Source organism: Oryctolagus cuniculus, chromosome 8 (genome assembly GCF_051225735.1).
Source record: "Oryctolagus cuniculus isolate XC-2025 breed Fujian yellow rabbit chromosome 8, ASM5122573v1, whole genome shotgun sequence".
NCBI lineage: Eukaryota > Metazoa > Chordata > Mammalia > Lagomorpha > Leporidae > Oryctolagus > Oryctolagus cuniculus.
This window is the reverse complement of record NC_142874.1, coordinates 116,991,113-117,006,899: the sequence shown is the minus strand read 5'-3', so window position 1 is coordinate 117,006,899 and position 15,787 is coordinate 116,991,113. Positions and strand designations below refer to the sequence as shown.

The 15,787-nt window shown below is 44.6% G+C and overlaps 1 protein-coding gene across 2 annotated transcripts in view; it reads left to right on the top strand.

The window, feature by feature from the left end:
• Positions 1 to 15,787, top strand: part of FRAS1 (Fraser extracellular matrix complex subunit 1) — a 491,248-nt gene that overhangs the window by 442,959 nt on the left and 32,502 nt on the right. For both annotated transcript variants that reach the window (XM_051820195.3, XM_051820194.3), the window contains 7 exons: positions 1,332 to 1,488; positions 3,988 to 4,188; positions 5,639 to 5,826; positions 6,955 to 7,230; positions 9,107 to 9,339; positions 11,403 to 11,563; positions 14,048 to 14,262. In XM_051820195.3, coding sequence (XP_051676155.3) covers positions 1,332 to 1,488; positions 3,988 to 4,188; positions 5,639 to 5,826; positions 6,955 to 7,230; positions 9,107 to 9,339; positions 11,403 to 11,563; positions 14,048 to 14,262 — 1,431 coding nt within the window. The remainder of the gene's footprint in view (positions 1 to 1,331; positions 1,489 to 3,987; positions 4,189 to 5,638; positions 5,827 to 6,954; positions 7,231 to 9,106; positions 9,340 to 11,402; positions 11,564 to 14,047; positions 14,263 to 15,787) is intronic.

Genomic DNA, 15,787 nt, shown 5'->3' with positions numbered 1-15,787 from the left:
TGAGCTGCCAAGGCTATGGAAGCACCCTGAGTTCACCAACTCTGATCATATTTAGACAAGGCCATGGTCAAAGTGGAAGTTCTCTCCTCCCTTCAGAGAAAGGTACCTCCTTCTTTGACCCATTCTTTCCACTGGGAACTCACTCACGGAGATCTTTCATTTAGGGTTTGTTTTTGTTTTTGTTTTTCCCCAGAGTGTCTTGGCTTTCCATGCCTGAAAAACTCTCATGGGCATTTCAGCCAGATCCACATGCCTTAAGGGCTGATTCTGAGGCCAGAGTGCTGTTTAGGACATCTGCCATTCTATGGGTCTGCTGTGTATCTCACTTCCCATGTTGGATCATTCTCTCCCTTTTTGATTCTATCAGCTAGTATTTGCAGACACTAGTCTTGTTTATGTGATCCCTTTGGTTCTTAGTCCTATCATTATGATCAACTGTGAACAGAAATTGATCACTGGGACTAGTGAGATGGCATTGGTACATGCCACCTCGATGGGATTGAATTCAAATCCCCTGGTATGTTTCTAACTCTGCTGTTTGAGGTAAGTCAGCTTGAGCATGTCCCGAATTGCACATCTCTTCCCTCCTTATTCCCACTCTTATATTTAACAGTGATCACTTTTCAGTTAAGTTTCAGCACTTAAGAAGAATTGTGTATTGATTACAGTATTCAACCAAAAGTATTAAGTAGAACAAACAAAAAAAATACTAAGAGGGATAACATATTAAGCTGCTCATCAACAGTCAGGGTGAGGGCTGATCAAGTCACCGTTTCTCATAGTGTTCATTTCACTTTAACAGATTTCCTTTTTGGTGCTCAGTTAGTTGTCACCTATCAAGGAGAACAAGTGGTATTTGTCCCTTTGGAATTGGCTTATTTCACTCAACATAATGTTTTCCAAATTCCTAACAGGGATCACTTTTCAGTTAAAATTTAAACACCTAAGAATAATTGTGTGTAAATCACAGAGTTCAACCAATGGTACTAGAACAAAAAAAATACTAAAATGGATAAAGTATTACATTGTACATCAACTGTCAGGACAAGAGCTGATCAAGTCACTGTTTCTCATATTGCTCTTTGGTTTTTGGAAGTCATCACCAAGACATCAGAATTGTTAAGTGTATCTAAATACAATTCTTGCCACATAGGGAGGTGGCACTGAGGCATGAACTGTCGAATTTTAAACATTCTGTTTTATGAACAAAATTGTTTGAATCATTTTGAATGTGTGTTCTTTGATGCTAAAAGAAGCAATTTTCTAGAAAAATCAGGTGGGTTACTGACATCTTGCAGCGAATGTTAACCTATTTGTGCCACTGGCTCTAGGTGAAGAACTGTACTGTCTACATCCATGATGACTCCATGTTTGAGCCAGAGGAGCAGTTCAAGGTCTACCTTGGCCACCCTCTTGGAAACCACTGGAGTGGAGCTAGAGTCGGAAAGAATAACATGGCCACCATCACCATATCCAACGATGAAGATGGTAACACGTGAAACTGCCCTTAGTTACGCTTGGGTTGCTGGGATAAGACAATGTCATCAGTAGTGATGCACTATAAAATGCCTACTGATAATCTCTGAATATTTGTATCAAATGTTAGCTGCAAATGATTACTCTCTATAGGGCTCCGGTAAGCTCCTGGGAGGTTTTATCTCATTATTCCCTACCGCAGGGCCACATCATAATGATGAATATGGTTAAAAGCTAGGACAGATGCACTAAGGCAAAGAAAGAATGAAAACTCAGTCACTATACTCAGGAGCAGGAAGTACAATCAGCAGCAACTGAATCCAATGAACTCATTAAAACACTGCTACCTTTTCGGAAAAGTCCACTTCCTCACAATTTCTCAGCTTTTTTCTCTCTCATTGATTTAGCCTACTGGCCTAAACATCAACCAAAAAACAAAAAAAACAAACAAAAAAACTTCAAATTCTGGAGTCAGATGTTAGCAAAGAATGACCTCAGCATCCAGGAAACAAAAACTGTTTCACAGGACAAATGATTTTACTCAAATAAATATTTTGATGAGTTAATGGATAAAATTATAAATAGTATAACAGTTTTGAATATTTATTGTAATTCCAAGACTTATGTTAAGCATATTATATCACTGTTCATTTAATCCTGGCAGTATTTTCTTGAAGTAGGTGCTGTTGTCCCTGTATTATAGGTCAAAAAGCTGAACCTCAGCATAGTTAATTCATTTGCACTCTCAGATACACAGCACTAGGCAAAACTGGATGCGAACCACATTTTATCCCATTCTAGAAGCTGCATGCTTAACTACTCTGAGTCAATGAGATTCTTAAAAAAAAAAAAAAATTTACTTACTTGAAAGGCAGAGTGACTGAGAGGGAGAAAGAGACATAGAGATAGCATCCATCTATGAAGAGCCAGCAGCCAGGAACTCTATCCTTGTCTCCCATATGGGTCACAGGGGCCCAAGCACTTGAGCTGTCTTCTGCCTTCCAAGCCATATCATCAGGGAGCTGGATTGGAAGCAGAATGGTCTTGAGCAGAGACCTGAACCAGCACTCTGATGTGGGATGCCAGTGTCGCCAACACTGGCTTACCCTACTGTACCACAACACCAGTCCCAAGTCAGTGAGACCCTAAGCATTTCTAGTGAGAAATCTGTAACTAACATGGACATCAGGTAAAATAAGAAAAGCCAGCCTTGAGATTAAATTAGTCCTTTACCCTAAGAAACAGATCCTCAGTTGAACCTCTCCCAGAACACAGAAACACAACGGAGGCTCAGAAAAGTAACAAATTCACAGCTACAGTAAACATCTTAGATTTCAGAGAGCGCCTTCTCACTAAAAACTGTAAAGTCTCAAACGAGACATCTTCTACAATTGGAAAGATTTGTCTTCCTGAAAGGGAAACAGAGATTAAAAACAGCTGTAATATTCAGTGATGTACTAAAAATGGTATACAGTTTGTAACTGCTCTCAATTTTCCCAGATTTTTATCTCTACTACCACCACCACTCTCCTGCCCTTCCATATGCTTTGAACTTTTTGTAAAAAGTAACATAGTATGAGTGATCATTTCCTAGCAATAAGAATATTACCTTAAACCAGATTGTATGAGGTGGTCTTGTGCTCTTAAGTTATCACTATAGCCATTCACTAAAACTACCCATACTTATGTAAGTAGCATGAGAAGTTAGGCACTGGGGAAGGGAGGAGAGGCATCTAAAAGGCCAGCGATGAGAGATGAATTTAGCAACTTTGAATATATGTAAATGAGATAAATTATAAACCGTAGAAATTCCTGTCCCATAAATGAAAAGTTGCTGGATGTTATCAGTCAATAGCTGTTTATGAGGGGCCTACTATGTCTCATTCCCTTGAAAAGTTGTACAAATTTAAAAACATTCTGTGAGCTAGAATACCAAGATGGAAACTTGGACTCTATGCATTTCAGGATCTGTATAAGTATTGCCCCCATTATATAGTTTTTAATAGAGAGAGATGTGCGAGAAAATTCCTACAAGATCACAGGTAATGCCTGTTGCTAATGCATTGCCTAGCGGTAAATACAGATTGATTTTTGTGACTGCAAGCCCTTTTGCCTATATTGTTAACTAATGGGAACAATTTCTTCTTGTTATTATGAGGGGTTTTCACAGGAGTCTGGATCCTTTGTGCTGTTCTTTTTTTATTATTTTTTTAAGATTTACTTATTTATATGAGAGTCAGAATTACACACAGAGAGAGGAGGCAGACAGAGAGTGAGGTCAAGCCAGGAGCTTCTTCCAGGTCTCCCACGTGGGTACAGGGGCCCAAGGACTTGGGCCATCTTCTGCTTTCCAAGGCCATAGCAGAGGGCTGGATCAGAAGTGGAGCAGCCGGGTCTTGAACCAGAGCCCATATGGGAAGCCAGCACTGCAGGTGGCAGCTTTACCTGCTACACCACGCCCCCTTTGTACTATTCTAACCCGCTCTCCTGTCCCTAACTGTGTTTCCTCAGCCCCCACCATAGAGTTTGAAGAAGCTGCATATCAAGTCCGGGAACCTGCAGGACCAGATGCCATTGCAATTCTCAACATCAAGGTGATCCGCAGAGGGGATCAGAACAGGACCTCCAAGATTCGCTGTAGCACACGTGATGGGTCTGCCCAGTCTGGTGTGGATTATTACCCAAAGAGCCGAGTCTTGAAGTTCAATCCTGGTAATTGAATGTCAACCCCAATCTGTGGGCTCTAGTTCATGGAAAACAATAGTCCCAATAGCATAAAGCATTTATTAAGCACATATTTGAGATTGTAAGTAAAATTTTTAGTTAGTAGAAATGATATGGAAAAATAATAGGACCCTTACTTCAGAACATGCTGGACATTTTGGTTCATTTAAAAGGATTTGATTGAATGACAGGAACACCTGGTTTTAAATACACACACACAGATCATTCAAATATTTGTTCAAAGAGCACTGTGCTGAGTCCATCAGAGAACACAGCAATCTGGAAGGTACAGTGCCTGTACTCAAGTGGTTTAACATCTGCCAGGAAATGGGATACGTGGTTATGGGCTTTCCACAAAAAGTTTCTCCGAGGGAGAGAGAGAGAGGTGAGGCAATGAAGAGAGAAGGATGGTATTCAGGTCAAAATTAGCCACTTAACCATCTACCATATTAATTCAACGGATGGAAGGAGACAGGAAAGGGTTGAATTGTATGTGGTTTTTTCCCCAGAACCTTCTGGAGCACTGTGAAGGTAAAAGACTGGTGTAGATCCTGACCATTTGTCCTCTAGCTGGCAGCTGGCAAGAGCGTTAGGAGAGACATCCTGGCAGGGAAAAGGAGAAGAGGACTCCCTCAGAAATGATGCAAGCCATGGGTAGAGGGGCCCTGTGCACCTCTTTGGCCTCATTTGAGCTTTAAAAGGCATTTAGCTCCATCACTTGTGTGTCTGTGTGATGTCTGCTGGAAAGCTAGATGCCCTTCTCCCACCTGTGCAAAGCACCTCTATGTCAAGTCTCATTACCTTCTCCTTTCTGCATAAGGATCTAGAGGAAGCCAGGGCTAGGAGCAACCTGGCCCAGATGTCTGTGGGAGTGGAGGAAGGGGACCTTAACTACTGCCTGGGATAGCTGCACCTTCAGAGCATCATTCCACAGAAAAGGAGGGCGATTTCGAGAGCAGGAACCCTTCCCCTACCTGGCCACCAACCTAGCGTGTTATCACTGGTCTGGGAGGTGGACTCTGTGCTGCTGCTTCTCAGGGGACAGCTTTGAAGGGTGCCAACAACACGGGAGCTCATGCATACATGTAAGGAGAAAGAAAAATTAAGCAAAAAGAAAAGTCATAACCAGGATGAAGTGTACTTTGGATCACAGATTTTTATTACTGCCAGCCAGTGTCAGGCAGGGGCCATTAATCCTCATATGGTGCTTCATAGTAAATCTGCAACCTGGAGCCTCCACCACAGGTGGAATTTGGTCTGGAAGACAGATTCCTCTTTTGAGATGGGGCGAACATAATTAGCAGCACTGCAGTTAGAGAAAACCTCTGGAAGGAAAGGGGGTATTTGTATGTGATGTCCTTGCAGGGCCAACCTGCCCACTCTCGGATGCATCCCCTAAGAAGGCGCCTGCTCTCTTTTTCTCCTGTCTTTGATGAAGGTGTGGATCATATCTTTTTTAAAGTCGAGATCCTGTCCAACGAAGACCGGGAGTGGCACGAATCGTTCTCTCTAGTCCTCGGTCCAGATGACCCGGTGGAAGCAGTACTTGGGGACGTGACCACTGCCACGGTGACAATTCTAGACCAGGAGGCAGCAGGAAGCCTCATACTGCCAGCACCACCCATTGTGAGTTGCCTGCCCTGAAGGATTGCTGCTTCTATGTGTTCACTGATTTATATAGTGGTATATATCACCACATATTCACTATAGCAGATAAGAACTCAAGGGAGTGAGCCTTCAAATGCTCTAATTCTTTGTTAGTTTAGCCCAGTGATTCTCAGACACCAGCAGGTGCACCCTTTACCACCCACCCCACCCCACCCTCACACACAGAGGACATTTGGCAGTGTCTGGAGACATCTTTGGTTGCCACGAGTCACGCTGGATGCCACTAGCATTGGTAGAAAACAGGGAGTCTGCTGGACAGCCTACAGAGCACAGGGCAGATCCCACGTCAAAAAGAATGACAGGCCACAGATGTCAGTAGGGCTGAGGGTGTCAGACTGTTCTGATACAAGACCAAGATCAAACCACGTGGATACCTTAGTCTGTTAAAGGTGGAAAGTACAATGCACTTGATCTCCTTTCTTTGGTGGGAGCTGGCACAGTAAGAGGGTAATGCTACCTCATATCTATTATCCTGTATACCCACCACACATAGAGAATTAAGTATCAGCAGAACTGTAGTAAGCTGCTTCCCAGTTTGGGATGACAGAATGAATGTACTGGCTTTGCAATGAAGAGGAAAATACCTGGAGGTTGTCAAGGAAAATCTAACCCATAATAGTGAAGTAGCCAGAAGAAACCTTGTAACCTCCCCTGACAAGTCTCATGTATTAGACGACAAGGACTATTTTAAAATGTGATTTTTATTTGACCACAATGTGGTGCCAAATGTGCAACTGCTTACCATTAATAAATTAATGCAACTTTAAGCTATCGGTTGCCATTCATGAAGAGCTTTGGCTCCTGTGTGCAGGAAAATTATTTTTCCCATGAGAGGCAGGGCTGATTCAGGAATATGAGTAATAGGACAATAAAGCTTTCAGCTCAGGCAGTAGAATCATCTCCACCACCCTTCAAGAATTACAGCATCTTTTAGGGGTGGCTTATAAAGAACTGTAAAAACTATGGTTGCCATCTTGAAGAACCCCTAGAAGTTAGAGATCTTGAGTCTCTATGGGGGCGGGAAGCCTTTGTTCTCTGACCTTTCAGATACTCCACCTGGCTTGAAGCTTGGTTGCTCTTTGGCAGGTGGTCACCCTTGCTGACTATGACCATGTGGAAGAGGTCTCCAAGGATGGAGCCAAGAAGTCGCCCTCTCCAGGCTACCCCCTGGTCTGTGTCACCCCCTGTGACCCTCACTTCCCCCGATACGCTATCATGAAGGAGCGCTGCAGCGAGGCAGGCATCAATCAGACATCTGTGCAGTTCAGCTGGGAAGTGGCCACCCCCACGGATGGCAATGGGGCCCGGTCGCCCTTTGAGACCGTCACTGACAACACGCCGTTCACCAGTGTCAACCACATGGTAGGTCTGGGGAGTGGGTCTGGGTGGGGATGAAGAGAACCCCCATTGTCCTTGCTCAGACTGTCAGTTTCCTTAAGGCCCCCATGACATTTGGAATGTAAAAATGCAAGTATACAGATGGTCCATTTTAATCTTTTTAAAAAACGATTTCATATGAAAGGCAGAGTGAATGAGAGATCATCCATCTGCTGGTTCACTTCCCAAGTGACCACAACAGCCAGGTTTGGGCCAGGCTGAAGCCAGGAGCCAGGAACTTTGGCAGGGTCTCCCACACAAGTGGAGGGGGCCCAAGCACTTAGGCCATATTCCTTTGCCATCCCAAGCACATTAGCAGGGAGCTGGATTGGAAGCAGAGCAGCCTGTACTCCAAGCAGCATTCTGACATGGGATACCAGCGTCAGAGCCAATGGTTTAGCCTGCTGTGCCACACTGCCCACCCCAGTCTTTTTATTCTTGTGTATAAGGAAAGTGTTGACAATGTTCATGGAGAATCCATATTATGAAAAACTATGCATGGATTTCAAATTTTTTTGTTCCAAAATAAAGTTTTTTCATTCCCTTTTCCATGAACTTTCTGGAAACACCCTTGTGTAAAGATAAGTTAGTATAGTAGAAAAAACTGCATTATTAGTCAGAAGACCTGCTTACAAGTCCTGATTCTGTTTTCACCTATGTGGCGTTAAGAGGTTACTTGCCCTCTCTTGTCTCAATCTCAGCTTCTTCCACTGACCACTTTTCAAAGCGATGGACAGATATGACTTGTAGATGATACAGTGAGTCAGACTGCAGGCAGCCACATTAGTGGTCCCTGTTCTTTTCACGTATTTTCAGTCATTCAGGAAGCACTAGGCTATAAACTCCTGAAGGATGAGCATCCAGGCTTCTGCCCCATTTGTATACATCCCCAGGTGGCCAGCACATTGATGGCACGTGGTGGGGACTGCTTATTCAACCAAAGCACAGAACGGTTACCAAGGTGCTGTGTGCATTTTTACAGGATGCCTTCAATGCCTTTTGGACTAAGTCTATGTATAAATAAATAGCAGCTAATTTTTTAAAAAAGTTTAATGAGAAAATCTGTTTTAATTTTTAATGGACTTGAGTGAAAATTGTTTTCAAGGGTACAGATTATAAGGTTTGTGTGATTGCATTGTGGGAGGGCTCAGGCACACAGAACTGATTTTTCTTGTTACATACACCCCTTTGTGTATGTGTGTGCACACATACTACCTGAAGAGTCCTGGGGAGACTACATGGCCTCTGTGTTGATTGAGTTAGGCATTCGTGTAGCTTCTGCATCTTTGGGAACTGTAGAAAGAGCAGCAGGGGCCAGGAGGCATCAGAGGCCAAGTTCTCAGCTTGAAGACGATGCGTTATTGCAACTCTTCAGCTGAGGCAAGGGAAACGAAGGGATGAGAAATAAGTCCTGGGACGGAGGCATCTCACCACTGTCTGTCCACACCAGGCTCTCAGCAACAGTGACTCAGAGGCCAGCCAGTCTTGCTGGAAGATCTGGAAAATAGTCTGGCATTCCTTATGCTGAACTAAATGCATACAAAGAGCCATACTGTTGCTGGTAACCAGGAGCTTGGTTTTTTCCCAATGTCTATTGAGTTGGCTTATTGTCTGTCTGCCTTTTTTGGCTATAAATACTCACTGCTCTATCCCAGGCTCTGGTTCATGCTCGATAGTCAGTGATTATAGAATGAATGGGTGAGTACATAGACAGATGGGTGTTGGGTGGATGGGTGGAAAGATGAAGGGCCCTCACGGATTACTAGGTAGTAGGAGTTTCCTGTATCAGATAGGAAAATGCAGTATAAGAGTCTGCTCTTGTCATTTATGCAAGTCTGAAATGCTTTATTCTCCTTGGTAGGTCCTGGATAGCATTTACTTCAGCCGGAGGTTCCACGTGCGTTGTGTGGCAAAAGCTGTGGACAAGGTGGGCCACGTGGGGACCCCCCTAAGGAGCAACATTGTGACCATCGGAACAGACAGTGCAATCTGCCACACCCCAGTGGTGGCTGGGACAGCCAGAGGCTTCCAGGCTCAGTCCTTCATCGCAACTTTGAAATACCTGGATGTCAAACACAAGGAGCATCCAAACAGGTCAGGCAGGTGGTGCCTTCCACCATGACAGTGTGGGCTGACACGTGGGGAGCTGCCCGGGTGGGAGGCTTCAGTGATTGCTGCCATATCAATGAATGAATGATAAAAACACTTTCGAGGTCTGGACCCTAGCCTGTCTCCCCAACCTCATTTCCCTCACATAATCCTTTCCAGCCACACAGCTTAACATGGAACTTCCCAATGGCTTCAAACTTTTAGGCTGACCCTTCTACACTGTTCTCCCCAACTCCAAATCTCTGATACTCCCTTTCCCTTGCTGTAGGTAAATCCCATCATCCTACGACACCTTGCTCAGAACGTGTCTTCTAGGGACACTTCTGTAATTTCCAATTTAATTTGGAGGCTCCTCCTCCTGGCTGCTGTAGCACCCACATTGCTGCTCTGTGCCCACAGCATATGGTAGGACCTAAAGGGAAGGGACCAGAAGTATGTATTTTGCATCTCCTCTACCTAGCACAGTGCCTGTTGGCACCCAAGAGGCATTCACCAAACATCTACTAGACAAGTAAGTAGTAACACTGTAAATACTATAAATCACTGGACTTTTCTTGTGCTTCATGAGTTAGATGGGAGATGGATACATGTCTTCTCTACATGCTCGTTAAACCCAACAGCATTTAATGCATACTTTTATGGGCAACTGAGTTCAGAAAAATGGTTCCTTTTCAAGGGGAAAAAATAGGTTTGAATGTGGGTTCAAGAACATGCAAATCCTTTTTTTCAAATAGAAAAAAAAATTTATTTTTGTTAAGGAGCAGTAACAGAAGTCCTCAGTGCACTCACTGACCACTTCCTAGAGAATGGGCCATCCTCTTCACATCCAGGATTCTGCTTGCTCTTAGACATGTACCTGTTTGCTCAGAGAGACACACTGTGTAAACTCATAACACATTCTCCATAAACAAGCTGAAAATGTGAACTTGTACCGTGAAAAAGAATGCATCCCATAAGTACAGTTCTGTTATGCCGCAGTCTTAACCAATATTTATTAAGTTCATATTTTATTTAGAATTGTGTACTATACGCACTAGAGAGAGCAACGAAATGAAGGAAATGGTCCTTGTCCTCATAGTGGGGAGGCAGAATAAACAGAGTCTTAAAACACACAAGAAACAGCAGGCAATAGAAATAAGTTACAGACCTCCCGATTCAAAGGCCACCAAAGTGCACAGGGATATGGATCACAGGAGCTGGGTTTGCAGATTAATGCCAGCAAGGGCCCTAGGAGGTGTTGATGGGACTTGGAGGGAGGAGAGAGAAAGTGGCTCTCTCTGAGGGAGAAACAGTGTGAGTAGTACAGTGCTGTAAGTGCTAGGATATTTGTCTGGGTGCAGAAATTGGCCTTAGAATTGGCTCAATGGTATCTTTTTTACCAAAATACTTAAAAAAAAAGTCTCTGGCCAGCGCCGTGGCTCACTTGGCTAATCCTCCACCTGCAGCACTGGCACCCCAGGTTCTAGTCCCGGTTGCTCCTCTTCCAGTCCAGCTCTGCTGTGGCCCTGAAGGGCAGCGGAGGATGGCCCAAGTGCTTGAGTCCCTGCACCCGCATGGGAGACCAGGAGGAAGTACTCTGCTCCTGGCTTTGGATCAGTGAGAAAAAAAAAAAAAAAAACACTATGAAAAAAAAGTCTCAACTCTACCCAAATTCCACATACATTCACTGTGATAGAGTAGGGAGCCAGCACCTGTCTCATCACTCACTCCTAAAAAAAAAAGCAAAGCTTCCTCTTAGAGCAAAAGAAAGCTCTCAAGTAATGCATGGTTAGGAGAAAATATTTTCTTGCACAGAAAGAAAAAAAAAAAAAAAAAAACAATGATTCCCAATCGCTCTCCGTCTTGAGTCTGGTGGATCCATGGGGCAGGACAGGAATCAACTCTAGGAACACATCTTGCACTCTCACATTCAGAGAGAAATCCTACACAGAAAGCTTCGGGGGGAAAAAACTGCTGGATTCATTGGTGCAGCCAGATGTGTTGGTGAGAAGTGCAGCCTACTGTGCACAGCGTGCAGCTAAACACTCCTCTCTGCCCTTCTCATCTAGGATCCACATCTCGGTGCAGATCCCACACCAGGACGGAATGCTGCCCCTCGTGTCCACCATGCCACTGCACAACTTGCACTTCCTGTTATCCGAGTCCATCTACAGGCACCAGCATGTCTGCTCCAACTTAGTCACCACCCACGACCTCAGAGGTATCTCAGGTAAGCGTGAGTTCCTTGCTGGTTCCCCCATGCCAGTCCAGTGCAGTGACTTTCCAAGTAGAGCTAAGCAAGAACTCTGCTTTGCATGGTTTCTGGTCCTCAAAATATGCATGTTGGTGGTTGTCCTACTTGGCCAGCACCTAAATACAGGCAGTTCAGACTGCAAAGTGGACAGGAAATCACGAAGTCTTTGGCAGCAGACTTAGACTCAAATCCTTGTTCCGCAGCCTGTACCACTGAAGAAAACACCTTGACTTCCCTGAGCTCTGTTGTGTTACCTCCACAGCACGAAGGTCACACTTGTACCAATCAGGCTGAGGATTCCATGCCTGACATTTTTAAAGTGCCTACCATGCTGCATTTCTAGTTCTTTCCCTCCCCTGTAGTGAGCATGCTTAGATCTGCCCTAAAATCCCATTATAGCATCCTCTTGGGAAAGCCCAAGTGCAGATGTTAGGGACTACAGGATAAGAGTTTGGAGTGCATAGTGGTTATTAGGGATCACCCCAGTTGCAGGGCAGGGGAGGAAGCAGGACCGGGCAGAGTGAGAAATCAAGCTGCAGTGTGGCTGCCAGAGCCAGTCAGCTGGACCTCTCAGAAGATCTGTGCTTCTTCTAAGTCTTTATAGCCCACTTGTCCTAGCGAGCACCTGACCTTGGGCCGAGCCGCCCGCTCTGCAGCTGCCGCAGACTGCAGGAGCCGACAGCTGAGACAGCGCTTCTCTGTGTCTGCCAAGCAGACATTTTACTGTACAAAGAATCCTGTCCGTTTCCATTTACCTTAGCAAGTGCATGGTAAATGTTTGCTTCCCCCCTTCACAGCAGATGAATCATTTAACAGTGTTTTTGAAGGCAGAAATGCACTCATATGCTCTTTCATATTCATTAAGCATCACTTTGGGGAGTGATGGTCTCTTTATACAGTAGAAATTAGTTGAGTATAAATTATTCTTAAATCATTGAGCTACACATGAAAGTTTAATGGGCCCACATATGTAGCTAGTGGAAGAAACATACTATGTTTAAAGACCGAAACTTTGTACCTCTCCTACTTGAAGTATTTCCATTCACCACAGGTTAGTGAAGCATTTAGTCCCTTTAGGCAAAAGGTGGGATTATTGGTGTCCAGCATTCTGAGAAATGCATGAACTTTTCTGAAACTCTACACTCTTCTGAAACTCCCAGTAGGGTCAGGGGCTGGCCCTGTGATGCAGCAGGTTAAAGCCACAGCCTGCAGCACTAGCATCCCAAAAGGGCACCAGTTTGAGTTTTGGCTACTCCACTTCCCATCAAGCTCCCTGCTGATACACCTGGGAAAGCAAGCAAAGATGGCCCAAGTCCTTGAGCCCCTCACCCACTTGGGAGACCAAGAAGCAGCTCCTGGTTCCTGGCTTCAGCCTGCCCCAGCCTGGTCACTGCAGTCATTTGGGGGATGTACCAGCAGACAGAAGACCTTGCTCCCTGTCTTTCCTTCTCACACTGCCTTTCAAATCAATCAATCTTAAAAAAAAAAATTAGAACCCTAGCCATTTAAACATGCATCTGTACCCATCTCTCCCCTGCAGAAAGGTCTTCCATAATTTAGAACAGCTCACTTGCTTGGCAGCATTTGATGCAATAATTTTTGCCTGTAGCAGGTGAGGTTTAGTGAAGCACATTAGTGAGCTATCTACTCATTAATGCTAAATTAAGCCTCTTTTTTTTTTTTTTGCAAGAATTCAAAAACCATAGGAGGGACAGGAGGGAATCAGATAATAAATTTGTCTTTTTTAAAATAAAATTCATCAATGGGTGTAGAGTTAGTTCATTCCTTTGGGGCTGACCATGAAACCCAGGACAGGCTTGCCAGGTCCAACAAGCAGTTTCAGTGGGTTCCGAGTTCTGCTGATTTCATGGAATCATTTGTCTACCTTTTCTCTCCAGGTTCCTGCAGTCTCTTAGAGGTAGAGGCCTCCTTTGTTTTTTCTAAGATTTATTTAATTAAGAGTTAGGAGGGAAGGGATGGGAGCAATTGGAAAAAGAGGTCTTCCATCCACTGGTTCACTCCCCAAATGGCTACAACAGCCAGGGCTGAGCCAGGCCAAAGCCAGGAACCAAGAACTCCATCCCAGTCCCCACATGGGTGGCAGGAGCCCAAGTACTTGAGCCATCATCGGCCACTTCCCAGGCACATTAGCAGGGAGCTGGATCAGAAGCACGGCAGCCAGAACTTGAACCAGCGCTTGAGCAAATGGGATGCCAGCACCCAAGCCTTGTTGCCACAATGCCCACCGCAGCGGCCTGCATTTAACATTAACAGGGGCAGCTCACAAGCACTCCACAAACTCCTCTCCCATTCACAGCATGCATTGCATGCCCTGGGTTACTCTGAGTCTCAGATGGAGGACAGCTCTCTCCACATCACTAGGATGCATCCGTTCATCCCACCCTGCTTCTGGGCATCCACGGACCGAGTCACCATTGCTTGCCCTTCCTTCCCTGGCAGAGGCAGGGTTCCTGGACGACGTGGCCTATGACAGCACCGCCCTGGGTCCTGGCTATGACCGCCCCTTCCAGTTTGACCCCAGCGTGCGAGAGCTGAAGACCATCCAGCTCTACAAGCACCTCAACCTGAAGAGCTGCGTGTGGACCTTTGACGCCTACTATGACATGACCGAGTTGATTGACGTCTGTGGGGGCTCTGTGACTGCTGACTTTCAGGTGGGTGCTCCCGGGGCTTGTCTGAGGGTGTTACTCCCACCCCTGTTTGTTCCTGGAGCACTTCAGCTACCAGTTTGCAGGTAGAAGATGAGGTCCACCAACTAAGGGGATCTAAGTCCTTTGAACACAGTAGAGTCCCCCAAATCCTCTAAATCAAGGTATTGTGGGTATAGCGACCATCTGGTGCAGTCTTTTGTATAAATATTTAACATTTCCTTCCCCTGGGTATATATAGGAGGACTTCAACAATTTCATGGAAAGTGCATATTATTTTCTGAAAATGGATATATGGATTTCAAAATTTTTGCACCAAAATTTATCTCTTCATTCTATTTTTCAAAGACTCTTTAAAGTACCCTCATAGGTTTTATCTTCTGTGTGTAGTTTGGAAAGCAGAAAAGTTTCATGTTGGATGCTGAGGTTATTATTACATAGAAATGGTCTCTTTCCAACCCAGGGAAATAATTCAGGACAGCTGGTGATGCACCATAGGTAGTTGTCAAAAATACTTGGATTTCACACCTGTTCCAAACTGACAACTCTTCTAAAAATACATACTTGTAGGGGCCAGTGTTGTGGTGCAGTGAGCTATTAACACCAGCATCCCGTATCAACACCAGGATTTGAGTTCTGGCTGCTCTGCTTCCGATCCAGCTCCCTGCTAATGTGCCTGGGAAGGTAGTGGAAGATGGTCCAAGTGCCTAGGCCCTGTCACCCATATAGGAGGACCGGATGGAGCTCTGGGCTCTTGGCTTCTACCTGGACTAGTCCCAGCTGTGGCAGCCTTTGGGGAGTGAACCAGAGGATATAAGATATGTCTATCTCTCTTATTCTACCTTTCAAATAAATAAATCACTTTTTGAAAGATTTATTTATTTATTTGAAGGCAAAGTTACAGAGAGGCAGAGAGAGAGAGAGAGAGGTCTTCCATCCACCGGTTTACTCCCCAGATGTCCGCAATGGCCAGAGCTGTGCCAATCCAAAGCCAGGAGCTTCTTCTGGGTCTCCCATGTGGGTGCAGGGGCCATCTTCTACTGCTTTCCCAGGTCATTAGCAGAGAGCTGGGTTGGAAGAAGAGCAGCCAGGACTCAAACCAGTGCCCATATAGGATGCCATTACTGCAGGCAGCAGCTTTACCCGCTACACCACAGCGCCAGCCCCAACAAATCATTTAAAAAAAAAAACTTTCACTGGTTCAAGACTTAGCCAAGGCTGTGGCCAAGGTGTAACTTATAAACTTGAGTTGGAATACTGTATCTGCAAATAAAATTGGCACCATGTGCCCCTGTAACATATTATACTACATTTACTTTTAATAAAGGTTGTAACCCTTAAAAAAAAACTTTTAAATATTTCTAGCCATAAAACATTAATGGTAATGTAAAATTTTACAAGAAATCAGTCATAGAAGGACAGTTAAATATAGGGTCAAGGAGATTATACTAATCTGTCATCACAGAAAAATCGGCTGTAAAACAAATTCTTTTGGATTTTGAGCAGTTACCTCAGCGAGCTAAAACCTAGT